Raw genomic sequence first — 23,084 nt, 5'->3', positions numbered from 1 at the left:
GAAAGGAGGACAGAGAAGGAGAAAAGGAGTAGTGCTGAAGGAGGCAGTCAAAAGAGATGGAAGTTTATGGCCGTTATGTCCTTTCTTGAGCCTCACGTGAAGGAGAGACCAAAGACTTCCAATTGTAATTTTGATAGGCATATAGACAGTCAGGACTATACAGTTGAATCTCTCCTGTCGCAAGTTTAGGTAGGTGTGAGGTAGTAAGTTTAGGAGCCTAGGGTGATGTGGTCAGAGTAAATAATGTGATGACATGTCAAAATGACTGCTGTGTTAACCGTGTTTCAGTGTTTAACACTTGCATTGCATTGTCTTAGGAGGATGACCTGCTGACTGGGACCTTTGAGACAGCCTTTGAGTTACCATCTGCATCAACATCTACAGCGATACAACCATCTATGTCAACAACTACATTATCATCTACGACACCTCCACCTAGTCTTCCAAGGGCTGACGGACATGTGCATATGAAAGAACGATGCCGCAAAAAAAAAGTTTCCAATCAGAATTTATTTCAGATTTAGCAGAATTGAATCAGAATCGTCCAATTGACGTGTTTACATGACACATTTTTTATTATGATCAGCCCTTTATCCAAAATATGTGTCCAATCGCAGCTGTACTGTAAGCACTTTGAAGCACTATATTATTATTATTATTATAATTATTATTATTATTATTATTATTATATTGTCTTATTATTTTTGTCTTCTCTAGATTCTATATTGAAGAAGTGGCCGGCAGCCAGCGGAGGGCAGATAGGCACATCTAGCAATTCGAAGCTCACAGAGCTGAGAAGATCAACAAGAATTTTTTTTTATTTTTTCTGTTCAGTTTTTTTGTCTTATTTTTGTTCTTGTACTATATTTTTGTTCCTGTACTATATTTTTGTTCTTGTACTATTGGATTGTTCTTAAGTAAATAAATAATGTACATTTATTTTATTATCTGTAAAAAATATTTTATTTATGTTGCCTAGCAGCAATGGATTTTAATAATTTTACTAACATATAGGTGAACATATAGGTGAACATATAAATGAACATATAGGTGCACATATAGGTGAACATATAAGTAAACATATTGGTGCACATATAGGTGAACATATAGGTGAACATGAAGGTGAACATATAAGTGAACATATAGGTGAACATAAAGGTGCATATATGCACACATATATATGTGCATATATGCACACATATATATGTGCATATATGCACACATATATATGTGCATATATGCACACATATATACGTGCATATATGTACCTATATAGGTATATGTATGCATGTATATATGAACACATATGTGCATATATGTACATATAATATATGAAAATGGCCAATTTTATATATGTGACATATATTAAAAACCTATAGCAAAACCTATATTAAAACATATATGTTTATACAGGTCCTTTCCATGTGGGAGATATCGGACCTCACCTAATATAGTCCCTTTTTCAGACATTACATAAGTTACTGATAGTAAATAATCAATAATAACTGAAATCGTTTTGCAAGTGATATGTAAGGAATAATTGGTGACAGGCCGTTGAATTATTAGAAAATAAAGGTGGTAATCCGGCCATGACGCACGTGTATGTATGTACTGTATTTGTGTGCGTTTGTATGGGAGAGAAAGCAGGAGAAAGTGAATAAAACATTTCGTAGGAAAATTATGGAAATGGTTTGTGATTTACATCCTGTTGTTTGTTATATTTATTTGTTTCGGTCAATGTCTTTGGGTTTTGTTTATTTTGCTGTTGTAAGCTGTCAGGACCTTTGAAATAACTGAAATAATTTTGTTAAGTGATATGGAACTGTAATGCAGTCAAGATCTGCCTGGAACTACTTTAGCCGTGCGTTTCCCTGAAAACAACTGCACACCTTAGAAAGTTCAATAACCAATCATAATGAAGCATTCAACAGCCCAGTAGTATAACTACTGTAAATTCTGTACTGTAAATTATCAATGAGAACTTCTGTAAATGTATGAAAGTGTACTGGTTTGTAATAAGTGAAGATTGTAATTGTAAACTCTTCCTGCTTTACATACTTGAGTTTATCCAGTCTGTAGTTTGGATGGTTGAGTTTATCCGTGAGCAGCTTGACTCCCAAATCTCCGGGGTGATTGTAGCTCAGATCCAGCTCTCTCAGGTGTGAGGGGTTTGAACTCAGAGCTGAAGACACATAACCACAGCCTTCCTCAGTTACCATACAGCCAGACAATCTACAAAGACATACAGCAACAGTCCACATCACATTAGTTTGGCAATCAGACACATTGACCTTTGCAGTTTGTATTTGGAAATGTGCCAGAGTAAAAGTATAACTTTTTCTTAATGTAATTAAGTTTTCATGCCTATTTCAGCCTTTCATTAGGTATTATTTATTTTTAACGGTTTAAAAAATGTACTGGCAAAATAACTTAAAATAACTGGCAGTAATTTGAAGTGATTACTGTACTTTTTTTCAAATTCATTTTTGGAATTGAACTTTTTTTTTTTTTTACATTTAGACAAACATTAACAGAGTCATACAAATAAGAGTGAATGTGTGGATTTTTTAAAATAAATTGTTAATTGCAAATATCTCAAATGCATTTGGTAATCCAATTGTTGTCTCTGGTCGTCTCGTTTCTTGTGCGCATTCATGTGTTCATGAGGCATGACTTTGGATGGCGATTTTGCAACGAGGGTGGGATTGTACGCTTTCTGTGCTTGCCGGCTAAAGTTAGCATTTCCCAGATCACATATTGCACTTTTAAGTTCGCCTCTAATCATAGTTAATTATTTTAAAACCATTCACCTCATTATCTCCAGCTGACAGTTTGGACTCTTCAGTCCATCAGAAAGAAGCTTCACACCAGAATCCTGCAGGTCATTGTCACTCAGGTCCAGCTCTCTCAGGAAGGAGTTTGAGGATTGTAAAACTGAAGACAAACGTTCACAGGACTGAGCAGTGAGGTTACAACACTGTAGCCTGTGTAGAGGACAAAACAAACAGTAACAGTAATGCTTATTATGTAACATTTATAATCTGGAGAATTGATAACCTGGTAAAACCTTTGACTGTAGTGATGTAAGAAAAGCTAAAACAATTCTCTCTTCTTAAAACATCAAACCTGTATTTATATCATCACACACATACATTTTTTTTCTTTTTTTTTTTTTTCTGAACAGTCTAGGCCAGGGGTGTCCAAAGTCCAGCAAACAGCCCACAGCGCATCTATTAAAATGTATTAAATGTGGCCCGCCACGGATCATTTACAAATCATGCAGTTTCACGATGTCACCACATGGTGGCAGTACTAGACTTTAGGTCAGGGAAACAGCGCCCAAAGCGGAACGAAACAGCGCTGCTTGTGCTCTGCGCAACTCACAAGCTCTGACCCCTCTGACTCTGAACAAATGTGTTTACCTGCTGAGAGTCTCGATCACGCGCCCACTAAACAGCCCGTGAGAAGTGTTCGAGTTCGGCGCAGATGTCTCCTCTCCGGTACGAGCTGCGAATCTCTTTGTGATTTGATTTAATTTAAATCCAGTTAAACAGCGCTGACTTAATCAACAACACTAACGTGCAAATCAGCTGAGCCGATTCAAAATACTTTCCAAACAACAATTCGCATTACGAATTTATCGTGTGTTTACTGTGGTAACACCTTTAACCGGTAATTTGTCAGAAATGTAGGTTAATATCTAATTTTATTTAATTTGTAATGTAGAAATGTATTAAATGAGTAATAAAGGCCAAATTGCAGACTATTTTTGTCATAAACTTGCAGTTTTGTGCATTTTTATTTATATGTCTATAGACTAAATACCATTCTAGATATATATATATATATATATATATATATATATATATATATATATATATATATATATATATATATATATATATATATATATATATATATATATATATATATATGTGTGTGTGTGTGTATTACTTTATGCCTTGTGTGCACTGCAAAAAATGCTGTAATTTAGTATTTTTGTCTTGTTTCTAGTCTAAATATATCTAAAAATTCTTAAAGGGGCTATATGCAACTTTTTCCCCAAAATAAACGTAACAATAGCCTTTTTATTTTACCATTTATGACTCAAACATCTCCTGATGAGCATACTGACACCTTGTCCGCTCACAGTGGGTGCACCTATAAGCCTGTATCCTATTTTTCCTATTTTCTGGCGGGTCGTCTTTTCCCGCGCTGTCTGCGGATGTGACGTCACCACCGCTGCGAGAGCGAGCAGAAAATGAGAGCAGTTCTGTTTTTTGGCCACAGGTGTCAGTCGCGAGTTTAAATTTCAGAAAAACGCATATAGCCCCTTTAAATCAAGATGTTACGAGATAAGTTAAATGACATTAAATCTTTTTTCTTGTTTTCTGGAAAATTTAATTGAAGTGAGTTTTTGTTTAAAACAAGCAAATATATCTGCCAATGGGGTAAGAAAAATAATGTTTCTGTTTGGAATCTTTAAGGAAGATTTTGGAAGATTATTTGTGACCCTCTCTGTGAAAACCCAGCTAAAGTCATTTTTTTGTCATTCGCTGTTTTATACATAAAATCATCCTACATAATGTAAAGAACATTCTGTGAAAATATAACCTTGATATCTTTAATATTGACTGAGTAAGATCATGTCAAAGGTTAGCTGAATTTCGGCCTCAGAAAATCATGATTTTGAGAAATTCCAATTTTAAAATCAAGCTTATTTTTGAAATTGTAAAACATTTTAACCATTATTATTCTGATAATGTGCCATATACCACATTAAAGCTAAGATTCTCCCATTTTCAGTGATATAGGACACATTTATGGGAAAATTCTTAGTTTTGTAAAACAAGTCTATTTATTATGATGTGCATGTCCAAAAAGCGTGAAACACTGAAAGGAATGGGGGCACCACAAGAGCTTGATTTACCAAGTCAGTTCACTCTAATGATTTGTAGGCTATAACTTTATTAGTAAAATGAAATCTCAGTAGAAAATGTCATTAATAGGCCTATATATATATCCATTAATACATAAAAAATCCATAGAAAATGTCACTGTGTAACATTTGGAGTAAATCCAGGAATAGGCCTAATGCCCTATAACAAGTTAACAGGTCAGTCTCAAACTTTGTGCAGATAGTCATAACTGTGAATCTTCACTTGTCTCACAATTCGATTAGATTATGATTCATTAGGATTTTTTCATGGCTCATTGTGCTTAACAACTCTTTTAGCCTAAAGCACGTCCTGCACTTTATGTTCTCATTCATGCATGTTCTATTCGTATAGGTTTACAAACCGAAACCAAAACATCAGACGCAAGAGCTTTGGTTCCGAAGGACACACGCAACTTTTTTATATTAATATATAATACGGGTTCTTTATTTAGCCTACAAAAAACAGTAGGCCTATATTAATCATTATTAATTAAACTATCAGCTGTTCTGTTCCTTGCGCTTTGCGTGCCGGGGCCGCCCTGTCAGAGAGCGAATTCATAAACCCAGCGCCTCAGCATCAAAAAAACAAACTATTTAGACACTTAGCAGCCATTAAATGTCTTTAAAATAAGATGGATGTATAGGCAGAAGGTGGAGTTAGGAAACAAATAAACTGTTCCTGAAATGTCGGTGATGGCACAAAGAAATCCACACAGAAATCGGAACCCGGCTTAAGTTGCCGTTTTCTTGCCTTTCCCGACACTGATCTGATCCTTGGTCGTGCGGATTGATATTATGGTCTGTTTGCACTTTGTAATTGTAAAAAAATAAATTTCTGAACCGAATGATATAAGAATCAGCAGTTGTTTCTGCGTCGAAAGTAAACATTAAATCAATATTTAAGAAGCCCACGTCCGGTATTTTTTGGTGCAAAATAATAAAACATAGCGTCAATAAAATCATTAATTTCAGTATTTATAATATTATAAATGAAAAATTGAGTACTGCATCTCAAAGCCCTTGGTATAATCTATCATTTACAGCAATAAACACAAATTGCCTGTTTTGGTCATTTTTATGGCTATGACTACTTTGACGCTCAATATCTCCTAATTAGATTATGCGACTTCAGCCGGGGTTTCACAGACGGGGTCACATTTTTCTAATCCATTGGAAGATAATTTAGTCTGTTTCAAGCAAAAACTCAATTAATTTTTATTTTTTCCCCCAGGAATCAAGAAAAAATATGTAAATATATATATATATATATATATGGGTATGTCCACAACATCGAATCCGGCCCCCTTTAAAAAAAGTTTGGACACCCCTGGTCTAGGCCAACAAGTCACCCATGTAAAATGACGGCCCATTTACAAAAGACATGCATGTAAATGAATGTAAAGCAGACTCTTACAGTGCTCTTCTGGTGTTTTTGATCACTGGCAGCAGTCTCATCAGTGCTTCATCAGATCTTCTGTATTTCTGCAGTTCAAACATCTCTTGAGTCTCTTCTGACATGAGGAGCACAAACACCAGACCTGACCACTGACCAGAGGAGAGATTCTGTGCTGAAAGATTTCCTGAGCTGAGTTTCTTCTGGATTTCCTCCACAAAGTCATCTTTCAGTTCACTCAGACAGTGGAAGAGATTGATGGTCCTCTCTACTGATTTCTCCTTCTCTATTTTCTTTTTTATATAGTCAGCAGTGTTTTTCAAGTTCTCTGTTTTGAGTTCCAGTTCTGGCAGTATTTCCTTCAGGTCACTCTGATTGGACTCCAGAGAGAGACCCAGGAAGAACCGGAGGAAAAGATCCAGGTGTCCATTCTCGCTTTGTAAAGCCTTGTTGACTGCAGCCTTGTGAAGCTGAAACAGTGGCTTTTTGGACAGTTTCCATGTCAGTTTTTCTCTCCAGGATTGAAGAAATAGGTCAGCTTTCTCATCTTTGCCCATCAAAAACACATAAAGAGCAGCAATGAATTCCTGGACGCTGAGATGTACAAAGCTGTAAACGTTTCTTGCCTTTTCCTCCTGAAACATTCGAGTGCATAACCCAGAGTACACCGACCCTTCGTTGACATCTAGTCCACATTCCTCAAGATCTTCTTTGTAGAAAATCAGGTTTCCTTTCTCCAGCTGTTGAAAGGCCAGTTTCCCAAGCTTCAGAATAATCTCATCAAAAGACCTTGCATTGCCTTTAGTTTCAGGGTCATCACAGTATTTTTCTTCCATCTGTTGCTGCTGAGAAATTAAGAAGTTTGTGTACATCCCTGTGAGAGTTGTGGGAGTTTTGTCATTTTGTTGAGTCAGTAAAGGCGGAAGAACAGTGCGAGAGATCCAGCAGAAGACAGGGATATGGCACATGATGTACAGGCTCCTGAATTTCCTAATGTGACGGATAATCTTTTCAGAAACCTCAGGACTGCTGTTATTTTTGAAGTATTGCTCTTTCTGCTCATCGTTAAATCCTCGCACCTCTGTCACCTGATCAATGTAGTTTCGGTCTATCTGTCCGGCTGCTGCTGGTCTGGATGTTATCCAGATGAGAGCAGAGGGAACCAGGTGGTTCTTGATCAGGTTTATTATTATCTTACTCACTGTTGTTTTTTCATTTGCATTTGTAAATCCGTCATCTTCTTTAAAGTTTAAAGGAAAGCGACATTCATCCAGGCCATCAAAGATGAACATGACTTTACCATCACCTTCAGGAAGAGAGGGCAATTCTTCAGTTCCACTAAAGTATTTGTTAAGCAATCCCATGAGACTGTACTCTTCTTTAATCAGATTCAATCTACGGAATGGAAGTGGGAATATGAAGACTATATCCTGATTTTCTGTTCCTTCAGCCCAGTCAAAAATTAATTTATTGACAGAGACAGTTTTTCCCACTCCTGCGATCCCCATTGTCAGCACTTTTCTGTTTCGTCGACCCGTGTCACACTGGACTTTAAACATGTCATTACACTCGATTGGATTCTCCTTGGCAGTCAATCTGTTGTGATCTGATTCGATCTGTATCACCTCATGGTTGTTCACTCTTCCTCCAGTCTCATTCTCCACCACGTATAAATCAGTGTAGATATCATTCAGATATTCCCGATGACCCCTCTGTGAATCACCAACCAATATCCGGTTGTAGTCCAGTTTTAATTTGTCCTTCAGTCTGCGGCTGATCTCTGTGTAATAGCGAAGAGTAGCTTGACTGTCGTCTGCAGTTGAGCCTTTAAGAAAGAGGGGCAGCAAAGACTAAGTGATTGTGTTTTTCATAAATTCGTGCTTCTACTATATTTATATTAATCACACTCCTACTGCAATAGTGTTTACATGCACATCTTACACTGGTTATGCTGAAGATGATAACATATAATGATGGAACTGCCTTTACTAACGCTGACTTGAATGCAATTGGTTTCAATATTAAAATTTCATTATAACTTTTTCTAATTCCTTCCAGAACATTTATTGGATTGTCACTATTGGACTTAAGCACTGCAAAAAATGCTCTTCTTATTTAGTATTTGTTTCTTGTTTCCAGTCCAAATATCAAAAAATTCTTAAATCAAGATGCACTTAATAGATAAGTAAAATTACATAAGATATTTTTTCTTGTTTTCTGGGGGGAGGGGGGGGGGGGTCAAAATGAAGGGAGTTTTTGCTTAAAACAAGGAAAATTATCTGCCAAGGGGGTGAGAAAAATAATCTTATTTCTGTTTGGGACAGAAACAAGATTTCAATCAGAAACAAGATTTTCTCACCCCATTGGCAGATAATTTTAACGGATACGTGCTATATTCTCCAGTCGAGTTCCCAGGATTGGTGAACCCTGTTGAGTCCTCCGCACCCCTCGGCAGTCGGATGTGGCGGAGCGTCCGACACCAGGTCTGGCACTTGTATGCATTGGTGGAACTTGTGTCAGACTGGGTTCCGTATGTCGTGACCCCTACGGCGGTCCCATACGTGTATTCTCCACGGTACAGCTCCCTACGGTGAGCTCGTGTCTTTCCCTTGGCAGAGTTCTCTGCCGTCTCAGTACGGTGTCGTTCCCCCGCCTGTAATAGGCCGGGGCCACCTCTGGGACTTCGTATGTTGAGCTGCCCACGGCCAGCCCTTACGTGTACTCTCCACATGGTAACTCCCTCCGGGCATGATGTGGCTTCCGCAGCGTCCCTCTGGGCACGCTTTCTCAGCGTTATCCAATAAGTCTGCTGAATGGGTCTTGCGGAACAGCAGTATGACTCTCCCTGCGTGAATCTCCCCGCCCGCATCAGAACGTGGTCTGAGGGGCTCTCACTGGGCGCTGGAAGTGGTAGTAACTGTGGCGTTTTCCATAGGGATCCCAATTCGTCGGTCTACCGACGTACGTCGTAGTGACCGACTGAAAGGGAACGTCTCGGTTACGTATGGTAACCCTCGTTCCCTGAAGGAGGGAACGGAGACGTACGTCCCGTCGCCACAGTTCCTTCCATCACTGCAGGGCCGAGCCACTAGTTCAGCTCCTCAGTGAAAAACGTCAGTGCGTTGCTCTCGCTTCCTGTTTATACCCGCGGCGCGGGGCGGAGCGCAAGATGCAAATCTCGCACGCCAATGGCCCATTGGCCTGTTCTCTAAATCGCGAAGCTGATAGGGGCTCTCTAAAGTGATCCCAATTCATCGTATTACCAACGTACGTCTCCGTTCCCTCCTTCAGGGAACGAGGGTTACCATACGTAACCGAGACGTTATCACTACCTACCACTGCTATATACTCTGTTGTATTAAATGTACTTGTATAAGATCTGCCACTGTTTTTCTTGGCCCTGTTATGGTTGCTTGCTGTTATATTTGCTCCCATTTCCATGTACAGGTAGTACAGGCAGTGATTGTTATTTACCCATTATTTCTTTTGAATGAGCTCCAACAGCAGCAGATGTCTTTATATTGCCTTCAGCCTGACCTGCGTGTGAGAAAGAGAGGATCACACACTGAGAAACATGAATCACACAAACACATCAGCAGAGCAAAAAAAAATCACATTACAGTCACAGCGAATTAAACGTTACCTTGCTTGTGTTTGTTCTCCAGCTGCTCAGCCAGATTATTCTGGTTCATCTTCCTCAGGATCTCCACCGTGACCTTCACAGCTTCTTCTGCTCCAAAACATGCTACCATCTTATCCACAGTTTTTAACCTATCTGCATTCTCCATATCAGACTTTGATATACACTCATGATCATTCTTTAATTGCCACTGAAACTTCTTCAGTTCAGCTTCTTCCAGTTCATTCAGTGATTTCTCAAGGAGCTCTTCGACAGACGCCATTGCCCTTCACAGATTCACAGCTGCAGGACATAAAGAAAAAGATCAAGACCAAGACAAGACCAAGACTTTGAAGGACCGAGACCAAATCAAGACCAAGACAGGCCGAGACCGAGTCAAGACCTAGACCAGTTCAAGTCCCCACACTGCATGACACACTTATGATAAAATGTGGAATATGCATATGATTGGGTTACGTCATGATTGAAAGCTGAGATGCTTCTCTGAGTGAAGTTGTCTCTGCCACAGGATTTTTGGGAGGATATTGGAACTTTAATTTCTACATTTCCGAGTGTGTGCGAGTGTGGGCGGACTTTTGATATTGCGGCTCTACATCTTGCTCTCTACCGCACAGACTCTGTCTCAAATCAGCGCAAGATGTCAGCACCATATTCGAACGTCGGCTTCACTTTTCTTCAGTGGAAGGCATTGAAGACGACGCATCCATATTTTTTACGGTCTATGGTGGACAGAAACACCCGACTGACACTGACAGAGGGCCTGTGCTTTCTGCTTGATTGTTTGTTTTGTGAAAAACGCTCACGCCCATTTTAAAACTTTAAATAAGTTCTGTAAAAATGCTAATCTCTATGAGGCATTAATCTAGACAGAAAATGAAAATAATGTAATTTATTACTCACCCTCATGCCGTTCCACATCCGTAAGACCTTCGTTCATATTCGGAACACAAATTAAGATATTTGTGTTTAAATCCGGCTCAGTGAGGCCTGCATAGCCAGCGATGACATTTCCTCACTCAAGATCCATCAATGTACTAAAACATATTTAAATCAGTTCATGTGAGTACTTAAATTTTTTTAATTTGTGTTCCTAAGATGAACGGAGGTCTTACGGGTGTGGAACGGCATGAGGGTGAGTAAAAAATTACATTATTTTCATTTTTGGGTGAACTAACCCTTTAAATGAATGTGAATAATAGGAGGTGGAATAGGTATCATACAGATCCATGCATTAGTAGGCAAATTATTTTATATACGTATTTTTTCATTTACATTTTGGTAACATTATTGTGCAGCTTTATTGTGCAACGGGGAAGGAAACCCTGCATTTGCATTTTATGTTGATTAACTACAGTTTGTTTGAACAAATATCTAACATGTGGTTTGACTCATGTTTTTGGTTCATATCGCCCAGTACTATGGGGATGGGTGAACATGAGTTTTGGTACAGCAAAATTTCTGAAGAGTGAAATTTTGGTGACGTACAGTAAGCGCGTGAGAGTCTGTTATATATTGCTACACAGAGCAAAACTGTGTATGTGTGTGTGCTCTCGATGACTGATCGCTCTGCATTCATGTACAGACACATTTCAGTACATTCGCGTTGTTTCCACACACACTCAGGAAGGATAATGTTTGATTTGTCATGTGGACGTTGTTGTATTTATTAATTGTAGGTTTATGCACTCAAAGCGGTTGATTTAGGAGTTTTTTAGCGTCGACGTCTGGTCCTGTTCGGTATCGCAGCTTGACATCTAAAATGAAAACTCGTTGTTGCTGTAACTTTTTTTTTCATGGGTGCTTAGGTGTGTATAAATGTATCATAATATAATTATATGGACTCCTTATATTTGGTTATTTGGTGTGCTTTTGGAGTCTCCAATGATCCTTGAAGTTTGCAGAAAATACAGTTTTGTGAGAATCACCCTTCAATCTGATTGTTTACTTTGCTTGATATAGCAAATTATGACAAAATTAATGTGTTTAAAAAGATAAATGATGTATGCTTAATTCCACAATAAGTGTGTGATTAATCACGATTAAAAAATGTAATCTATTGACAGCCCAATAGCATATACATAATTTAACCCAAGAAAGAAGTTTTAAATAGTGTTTTAATAAACAGGGCAACCAATTTGATTCAACTCTTTATATCCAGGCGCTAGATACGTTCTTCCTTGAATAGGCTACTTCATAGAAACTCATTCGACAGAAAGATTTTAGAGAGACTAAAAACTGTTGAAATATGACAATAGCATCTGGATATAGTAGCTTTAGCAGTGCTGCTCACGTTATCTAACTCCATTTAGAGTCTAACCATCTATTATACAACAATATACATGAACTATAACGCGCTTCATAAAATACCACTTCAATCAATATTCCTGAGAGGTCGACTAATGCCATAAAATCTCAAAATATGCAGTAATTTCATCAATTTCCTAAGCTGCGATAATTCCTATCGACCAGCTCACTTAGCACAGCGTTTGTGGCTCGACTTGTCGAGACTGTTTTCCAAGATGGCTCCTGTCTGTGTACGTGTAATGTTCTGTCTTTAAAAAGTAACTTCTTATTAAACTGTTTGTACACTTACAAAGTTCTCAATGCTTTGTTTTGTATGTAGGGACCCTCATTATGCTACCGTGTTAGTGGGAGACTATTTTGAGCCTTGTTAGTGGTATTAAATAGCGATTTAATTTTACTTACTCTATGCCCCATAGACTAGCATTATAAGATAATCTGTTTTTAGAGATAAAACTCTTTACATTTGATTTTCATGAAAACGCATCCCAGAGAACGATCTACTCGGTAACCATGTGTTAATTACCCCTAGGTTCATTTTTCACCAGAGTTGTCCTTTAATTGTTTTGAAAATGTGAACTGTTGCAGTTAATGCTTAACATTGAAACTTCATTGTCTTTTCAAAATAATCCATGACACAAGTTGCGATTTGAGGAGCGTGCACTAATCTTTTCAGTTCCATTTGTTTGCCACGCCCACAACAAGGGAAATATCATGAATATTCATGTGTACTCCACCCACTGGAACAGTTTTTCACAAGAACAGAATATTACACAACACCGGCCAAGAAGAGGAAATAATCTCACGAGAGAAACTGATCTTACTCTAAAAACACCCATTAACCTCATAACTGCAAACAACTACATACATTTGTATGTATATTAAATGACAATGACACATAATAATGCACACACACACACATGAAACAACAAAAGAAAGATGAAACACTCACCTCAGATTTGTAGAGCTTTACTTTTTCTCTTCTGAACTGTCGTGTTGAACTGAAATTTCTTTGACTTCTGTAAAGGAAGTGAAACTGCTTTTCAGGAAGAGACATGAGAGACGTCAGCACTCAGCTCTCCTGTCACTGCATTTGCCGAAATTCTTATATATATATATATATAGATCAGCTCGCAGGGCTCTTTACATCCATATTCAACGAGTCCCTTGCTACATCTGTTGTCCCCACCTCCTTCAAACGATCCTCCATCATCCCTGTACCTAAGATCAGTAAACCCTCTTGCCTAAATGACTATCGTCCAGTGGCTCTCACATCTTTAGTCATGAAGGTCTTTGAGAGACTCATTAAAAACAACATTTGCTCCTCCATTCCTGACACTTTGGACCCTCTTCAGTTTGCCTATCGTCCCAATAGATCGACTGAAGATGCCATTTCTCACGTCCTTCACTCCTGCCTCACTCACATCGACAGCAAAAGTGGGAACTATGTCAGGCTGCTATTTATTGACTATAGCTCAGCCTTTAACACCATAGTTCCCATTAAGCTAACACACAAACTCCTGGATCTAGGCCTAAATTCTTCTCTCTGCCTCTGGATTGAAGATTTCCTCACTGGCAGACCCCAGGCGGTGAGAGTAGGCCAGTTCACCTCCACCTCCATCACCCTGAGTGTTGGAGCTCCACAGGGCTGTGTGCTGAGTCCCCTGCTCTACTCTCTCTACACCCATGACTGTTTGTCCACACACAGCTCCACCTCGATCATCAAGTTTGCTGATGATACTGTTGTCCTGGGTCTCATCTCCAACAACAATGAGACGGCATACTTGGACGAAGTGGAGCAACTGACATCATGGTGCCAGGACAACTGTCTCTCTCTGAATGTTAACAAGACCAAAGAACTGATTGTGGACTTCAGGAAGAGACAGCATCGGTCATACTCCCCTCTCATGATCAGCGGGACACCGGTAGAGAGAGTGAGCAGCTTCAAATACCTGGGTGTGAACATCTCCGAGGATCTGACCTGGACTACACACATCCAGACACAGGTGAAAAAAGCCAGGCAAAGACTGTACCACCTGCGCCAGCTGAGGAAATTCAGGGTTTCACCAGCCATCCTGAAAACTTTCTATCGAGGGGCGATAGAAAGTGTCCTGACTCAGTGCATCACAGCGTGGTACGGGAACAGCACCAGTCACGACTGCAAAGCCCTGCAAAGAGTGGTGCGCTTATCCGAGCGCATCTCAGGCTCAGCTCTCCCGTCTCTGCAGGACATCTACACCAAACGCTGCAGAGGTAGAGCTACTAAAATCATCAGAGACATTAATCACCCTGCAAACTCTCACTTCACCCTGCTGCCATCTGGTAAGCGCTTCCGTAGCCTGATGGCAAAGACTGAAAGACTCAGGAGGAGTTTCTTCCCCCAGGCCATCAGACTCCTGAACTCAGTCACGTGACTCACTTCACCCCCGCACACACATAAACATACAGTCTTTTAACATTAACATCCACATACTGCAATTGCACTGCACTTTACGTCCCTATTGTTACTGCGTAACAACCTGTAATAAACCTTGCACATTATACTTCTTTATATATACATATTATATATTTTATGTTAACCACTTATTTTTAAGTCTACAGTTTATCTCACTTATCATATCCACATATTTTTTATATTTTTATTTTTATCTTATTTCCTATTTTTATCTTTTACTTGATTTATTTATAATTCTACTTATGTTAATACTTTTTATTCTAATTTTATTCTATTTCTATTTAATTTCTTGTAACTGTTATTTGCACTGTCCATGGAGCGGACCTGTTTACATTTCACTGCCAGTTGTATATTGTGTATATAACTGTGTATGTGACAAATAAAACTCTTGAATCTTGAAAATCTTGAATCTTGAATCTTGAATCTATATATATATATATATATATATATATATATATATATATATATATATATATATATATATATATATATATATATATATATATATATATATATATATATATATATTTGCTATTTGATGCTCCTTATCAGCAGTGTGTTTTCAAACCAGACAGCATTTCCTCCACTTCCTTCACCTGATTTACTGCTGTAATCCACTGAAGGCAGGGCCGTGCACAGACCTTTTGAGGGGCATGTGCTGAAACTGAAAAAATGCATGTCTGTTCACCTACCCCTAACACTTTATCATTCAACACACGTTAGACGTTTTAGTTCACTTTGTGAATATTTTCTTCATTTTTATTGAAAAGAAATGCCTTTCCGATGTGATATGTTATGGGAAAAGGGAGTAGAACGAGTTCGGCAAAAGGCGGATTCGAACCTCCGGTCGATTTACGTCAAAACTTTAAACCATGTACTTTACTCCTATGCCATTGTCACTATAAGTAATCTGGTGTCTTCCATAAACTTTAGTGAAAAAAGGCAGTCTATTTGCACTTAATGTGAATGACAACATTACTATGTGAAGACAAGCGGAGAGTATAGAATACAAGATTCAGAAATTAGCTAGCTAGCGAATACGTGCATATTAACAGCATAAACATGAATTAAACATGCAACCATAATATCATTAAATGTTAATAAATTAAGTGTATCGCAATAATAAATAAAATAACAAATTTCTTAGAAATATATTTTACCTAGATGACAAGGATCACTCAGGGCGCACATGTGCTTATTTATGATTTTCCGATGGTAAAAACTAATTATATGTTGTTGTATTACTTATTAATATATTATAAACATTTTACAAAAGTCAGATTCAAATGCAGTTACGGGCCAGCGAATGTGTGAAAATGGTCCTTTTGTCAGTCAATTTTAAAACGGAGGTATCACATTAACCTTACGTTTTCATCAACAGTTACAAAGTTTGTTGTAGATTTATGAGTGCTCCGTTTTTCCTGTTGTAAAATACATTTGACCAAAATCTAATTTTATAAAAGATGAAATGCTACTGTGTGCACAGACTATTTAAGTGTAGGCTATTGGCTATGACTAGATGGCAAATGCTAGCCCTCTCTCTCTGGTCCCACATGTCTCAGACCTCAAATACATAAAATATGAGCCTTTATAGATAAAAGCTGTGTCCCAAAGTGAAGGCTGCACGCTTCGAAGGCCTACGCGAAGGCTGAACCGAGGGACAGGGTTGCCAGGACTGCACAACAAAACCTCTACAATTGCTAATCAAAAGTAGCGGAATCACGGCCAAAACGCAGGGGGTGGGCGGTAGAAATATAGCTAAAGTAAATACAACTTAAACCTGTGGACTATAGGCTACAAACAACTCAGAGCAACGGTGTAAAAGTAACCCAATTCCAGACTTGGCAACACTGAACCGAGCGTCATTAAATGGCCTATAGCAGGTGTGTGACAACTTACAGCGCACGTTTGTGAGGGATTAAAAAAAAAAAATGGAGCAGAAAAGTAGTTTTTTTTTTTTTGCTTTTTGAGAGTTTATTGGATTTTGACATGCTTCAAAACCTGCAATGATGGGAGACCGGATCATAACCAGGTAAAAATTTTGCCTATGGTTAATTATTTAATCGTTTGCAACTATTAGTTAACAGTTTATTTATTATGTTAAATGTAACCGTTACAATATATTTTCACATTTATATATTTACGTCCAAGTCATTATATAAGTACTTATTTTAATTCAACTCACATAATCGATGCATTGTAACTTTTTATGACATGGCAGCCGTCGACCGATTCAGCCCCGCAAACCTGCGGACAGAAATATGCACTCATCCCAGATGAAGATGATGTCCCGCTGGCACAGGCCTTACCAGGGTCTCTATAGAGTTGCCGACTGCTACCCTCTTTCACTGGGAAATTGAATCCCGCACTGCAAGAAATCTGATCGAGTGCCGCGGGATTGCAGACCAGTCTATACAAATCCTGTTGTCACCGGTGTGCAATGAATTCTGGGATAGGTAGGCTGCGAAGGGTCCATCTGTTGTACACTTCCTTTGCCTGAGAAATGGAGGGCGCATTTTGAAGTAGCTTTCGAATTGCAGCAGCCTGTGAAGCAATCGCACTTCAAATGTGGCCTTCAGAGGTGCAGCCTTCACATTGGGTCAGCCTTCATAGTGCCGCTTTGACGCAATCACACTTCAAATGTGGCCTTCGAAGTGCGCGGCCTTCACATTGGGACAGCTATAGTGTTTCTTGCGTAAAGAAAACGCTGTACTTATTCAAACAACAAGATCTTTATTTACCTTGGCAAGAGTTCGTTCAGCTGCTGTAGAACTTCAGTTCATTCAGTTACGATAGAGGGAGTGGATTTATGAGGGTTACTGACAGTCTGAGGGTCCAACAAGATTTAGTCACAAGCTTTAATACCTTTCATTGGCTAAATATTTGTAAAACACACAGACAGACGTAAAGTGTGACCTATAGCATTTATTTATTAAAGAAGAAGAAAAAACACCACCACCAAAAAAAAAGGGCACTTCGGTGTGTAAGGGCAAAAAGGGCTTGTGCTCTGCCCTACCTGTGCATGTGCCTGACTGAAGGTTAAGGGCTGGATCCGGAAGTTCCCACAGCATCTATCAGATCGTTTGAAGCGCAAGTACATGAGCAAGAATATCACACTTTATATGTGGCACTAGTGTAATGAGAAGTCATTAAAATGGAAGAAGGAACAACGCCTGCTCCTTTCTCAATGTGTAACATGCTATTCATGCCCATGTCATGCGTCTATTGCTCAATACTTGCACAGAAGGAAGTTTCTGCCACTAACGGACATTTACAACCAGAAGTAGGAGGTACAGCCTGTCACTTTACGCCAAATAATGAAATAAATAATAATAATATTAGTTAAATAGCGTGATCATCAGACATTCAACAGTATATAAATCAAGATGAAATGTTAACTCCATCCATCCATCCGTTCTGAATCACATCCAGACAAAGTCAAGACAAAAAACACGATTTTCTCAGATTTTTTGTTTGTTTTTTCATGAAAACGTTGATAATTCAAGACATTCAAGTGTTGATAAAAAAAGAATGAATGAAGCTAGAACATTTTTGTTTTTTTGTGTAACCTGTGATAACACTGTGTGTGGAGTTCTAAATGAACAGATTGAATGGGCACAGTAGCATGACACTATACTTAACATCTAAGTTCGTAAAGAGGATTTGAGACAGCAATTTCACTACAACTTGTGAAAGGAATTTTTTTTATTGTATTGTATCAATATTGTCAATTGAATGACAGTTGAAAATGTACCGTAAGTATAACAGAGTAAATACAATCAGGCCTGTTTGTTATGACAAAAAAATAAATGTTTTTCCAAACACAATTCAGAAAGTCTTTTATTTATGTTCTTACCCATACGGAAAACACGCGTTATCCACTTTTGTCCACACATGATTTTCCCAAAATACAGAGTGATTGAGCACTGTGCAGTCAGAAGAATCATCACAAATGTTTTTATTATTATTATTATTATTATTATTATTATATATATTTTTTGTTGTTGTAATTTAATGCAAGTTTAATATGACGATTATACCATTTAAATGTACATCAAATAAAAATGTAAATATAAATAAATTGCTTGATGTATGATGTTAAGAACTGCGTCATCATTTGTGCGCACAGACTTTGGACTGCGCATGCGCCTCATTTTGCTCTAACGATCGACTACCAGCGAGAGTTCTCAGAGGAAAAGGTAAGAGCTATAAATTTAATTCGAGTCATCATTTTTTACATATGTTATGTTAATTGTCACTTTATCTGTTGTCTTTTCAAGGTTTTGTAACATTTGTTAAATTGAATGCCGTGTTTGGTTCATTTGCTGACAATCTCCAGTGAGCGTAATGTTACTGAGGTAACGTTAACGTAAAATCTGAGATAAATCTTTAGATTTCCATTGTAGTTATCTTTCATTTGGACACATAGCAAAAACTACACAAAAATCAGTTTCATATTTGAGCCTGTTACTGATATCATCAGTGGAGCCTGTACATTTTTGCTGTATTTAACCCTTTGGAGCGTACGATCACACCGGTGTGATTAGAATGTTCAGTGATCAACTGACTGAGCTCAGTGTCTTTTAATGTTTATTTTAGGTTTAATACAATTCAAATTACATTACACAATCACAAAAATGTCACATATATCAGGAGAAGTGGATTGTAGAGTGGTTGTAAATCCAGCAGGCTCTGTCTCCATCAGTGTTGTAAACATATAATGGCGGTGCAGACGCCCACAGCCCGTGAAAACTTTACCGATCAACTAACACAATCATTTTCTATCCTGTTCCCTCACGTAATGTCACACATATCAGGAGAAGTGAATGAGCTTGTGTTGTAAATCCAGCAGGCTTCGGCTTCCTGTCAGTGTTGTAAACATATAATGGGGGCGCCCCGCCCACAGCCCGTGATAATTTACCGATCAACAAACATTTAATTTTCTTTTAAGTATTTAAACCATAAAGAGTTCACTTGCATGTATTTAATTTAGTCAGTAAATATTTTATATAAAAAGAATAAAAAATAAAACATTTGAACAGTCATGCATTGCAAGCATTTTTTCCCGTTGACAAGCCGTCACTGTTGACGTCACTGTTACCTCACACTCACATTGGTACTGACTTGAGACACGATTTTAATAAAATTTACCAGTTTTTATCTACTTCTACAGAGAAAATGACAAGACCGTTTATTTAAAAGACAACTGACAAATGAGGAAATTGAGGATTTTTGTTAAAATTCTGATGAGGAGAATTTTTGACAGTGAGGCAGAGAGTTGTAGCGTCTTAGGGTTACATATATATTTATATTAAAAATTAGCTCAATAGGGAATTGTGGGTGTTAATATTTAGGGATTTATGATTAATCACAACGGGTTATAATCTAATCACAAATCTCCAAAATCACCCAAAAGGGGAATACCTAACCTCGGTATTTATGCAATATACAATATATATGGTTAACAACAATGTATTGCAATTAACTAAAGATATATCTATATTAAATAATCCCAGAAGAACCTCTTGGGAGTTGATTCAAAATTCCTCTCTGTTCCGTTTAAGGAAAGAGCTGTAATTCTTTATCCACTCACTAGGTCTATTCTTCCTACCCAATTTTCGGGAAGTTTATCCCTCTGGCCACAAAGGACAAACTTTCCGAGTTATGGTATTAATTAAAGCATTCAACGATGCTTATAAGAGCTCGTAGCTTAGATGGATATCATGGTTTTAATAAAGATTAATACTACGATTACATATGACTAAATAAAGAATACATGTATTTACAGAATAGTGGAAAGAGGAGAAGGGAAAGGATGAGGAGGAGGGATGAGGAGAAGGGAAAGGAAGAAGGGAAAGGAAGAAGGGTAAGATCGTGTCCGATCCGACACCTTCCCGAACATAACCACTAGAGCCAGCAAGAACCATATCACCTTAAACAGGGGTACAATCTTAAATCTAAATTTCGATAGAATTGATACTTGCATGGTTTCTTTGTGTTGTGTAAAGCGAGATGCGTGCGTTGGCATTTCTCAGTGTTCGTGCGCTGAAGCGTTCTCTCCGTTTGGTTTTTCCGGAGCTTAGTTGGTCCGTGGGAATTTTAAAGGTGTTTGGGAAGGGAGCGTCTTGGAAGGGAAAGTTCATCTTGTCCAAGCTAGGTTCCTCGGTCTGATGGAGCGCGCCGCTGGCTGTTGTCGCGGAGCGCGTCGATCCTCAAAGGAAACAGCTTGGCTGGACCGCGCCGGCTCGCGAAGCCCGCGAGCCACGCTGATGAGATGGGAGGAAAAGGAAATTTGTCTCGTCGGGGTCCTTGCAAGTTGACTGAGCCCCAATGTGTTGGTCTTTCTGTCCTTTAAAGTCCATTAAACTACGCCCATTTTCCCTGCGGCGACCAATCGTTGGTGTGAATTTCAGGCGGGAGAGTGTTTCTTTGTTCAGACTTTATTACTCAATGGAATGTTCTTGCTGGAAGCCAGAACTAGTAAAGTTTCACTCCAAAAGGACTAAAACATACTAGCGGTACATCTCATAATCATATACTTTGTACCAGTGACTAAGACACAGAAAAAGGAACTTTTAGACATCAAACATGCCTTGGTTTACAGACCTAAAGGCAGTGCATCTTCTATACAGAGCAATTTTGAGCGTTTAAGATAGCTCTTACATCACGCAAACATAAGAAATAGGGGGAGCATGCATACACTTAAGAAATCATCATATATGTAATTTCTGGGATAGTTTAATTAAAGGCTAAATAGAAAGGAATGCTTGTGTGTGTGTGTGTGTGTGTTAGGGTCACCCCCCGGCCGTTCTAGACTGAAGGGTGAGGTAGGGGTCCTGGCTGATTAGAATCTGATTGAAGCTCAAAAAGGGCCATCATAGTATCTTCTGGTCACACTCTAGCCGGTCTTAATCAGTCGGTGGTGCAATTTGACTCAGACTTGTTGGAGCCGTTGGAGCAGGAATTTAATTTATATGCAGAGCTGTTTGGAGGAAAACATCTCTGATGTTTCTCCAAAAAACTCACCACTTTGATCCTATGAGAGAGACACTCCAGACGCTACAGAGTGCCAGCCATGAGGACCTTCCCCTGAACCTTATTTTCACCAGCAGATGGCGCTGTGAGCTACGCTGACTCTACTTGGTCATGCACGCGCCGCTACTACTTCATGAAGAACATACCAGCTGTGTCCCAATTCAAGGGCTGCATCCTTTGAAGGCCGTGTCCTTTGAAGTGCGCGCCGTGGCGAAGGTTGTCCCAATTCGTAGGTCCTTCGAAGGCTCCTTCAAATGCGTCCTTCTTTTCCCATGAAATGAAGGATACTCAGATGGATGCTTCATAGCCTTGCCTACCCCAGAATTCATTGCGCGCCGCAACGTCAGATTTTTGAAAAGAAATTGCCAGATATTACACTTTTAAATGCAAGTATTGGGTTTCAATTTACTCCAGTAATCTAATGTATCTACTGATACAAATAAAATGTTGACTAATATGTTACCGGCATACGATTTTATATAGTTTATACTCTGTATTATGTACATAAATGGGCCGAGGTAAACATCTTTAGTTGTTTTGTTTTTAGGCAGTTGAATATAACTTTAATGTCCAGTATAAATGTTCATTTCAGTTCTCTTAAACGGCAGCTGTGAACAGTTGCTAAATATTACAAATAATGTAACGAAATACATTTACTCTATATTTGAGTATAATTGTTAAGTACCTCAGATTTTTATTCAATTTCATCTCAGGGGCAAATATTGTGGTTTTATGGAAAACTGACTTTTTACACATGGATATTAGATTTTGATATTAGTTATCGTTTAAAAAAGAATCTAAAAATAAAATACACTAGAAATATGTCTTATAGATTAGGGATAGGCACGGTTGGTCTTGGAGGGTCGCTGTCCTGCAGAGTTCAGCTCATAGAACAGTTATGCATGTTAAGATATTTTATGGTTTGATTTGAGGATGTGAATTAATTTAATTTATTCTTCCCTCTTTCTGAAACAACTTTTTCTAATCTTAAACGTAACTTATGTAAATTGTTGTAAAATGTACTGTAAATAAAAATGTATAGAACAATTTATTGTTTCATTTACAAATTAATTGACATGACAAAAATAAATGTACAGAATTATTTATTTCATTTACAAATTATAACTTGCATAACAAAAATAATGTGTAGAACGGTAATATTTCATTTACACATTTTAATTTACAAAACCAAAATTTTAGTTCTCAACAATCTCTCAAGAAGAAAAAACAATCTGTCCATTCTCTCCCTGCTCTCCTCTGTCTCTCGCTCTTCCTGTCCTCCCTCAGTGTCTCCATCAGCTCATCCTCTCTATCTCGTCTC

The 23,084-nt window shown here is 38.3% G+C and overlaps 1 protein-coding gene across 1 annotated transcript in view; it reads right to left on the bottom strand.

Moving 5' to 3' along the window:
* LOC307126453 (protein NLRC3-like) overlaps nt 1–13,364 on the bottom strand; it is an 18,181-nt gene extending 4,817 nt beyond the window's left edge. Inside the window, exons 1-6 of the mRNA XM_079816964.1 lie at nt 13,226–13,364; nt 9,976–10,254; nt 9,807–9,869; nt 6,354–8,157; nt 2,811–2,984; nt 2,059–2,232 (exon numbers count right to left, since the gene is read on the bottom strand). Coding sequence (XP_079673090.1) covers nt 2,059–2,232; nt 2,811–2,984; nt 6,354–8,157; nt 9,807–9,869; nt 9,976–10,234 — 2,474 coding nt within the window. The 5' untranslated portion in view covers nt 10,235–10,254; nt 13,226–13,364. The remainder of the gene's footprint in view (nt 1–2,058; nt 2,233–2,810; nt 2,985–6,353; nt 8,158–9,806; nt 9,870–9,975; nt 10,255–13,225) is intronic.
* Nucleotides 13,365–23,084: the final 9,720 nt, after the last annotated feature.

The sequence above is a fragment of the Gobio gobio genome, assembly GCF_949357685.1.
Source record: "Gobio gobio genome assembly, chromosome: 5".
NCBI classification, from domain to species: Eukaryota; Metazoa; Chordata; class Actinopteri; order Cypriniformes; family Gobionidae; genus Gobio; species Gobio gobio.
Note: the sequence above shows the minus strand (reverse complement) of the source record. Positions and strands in the feature narration are given on the sequence as shown.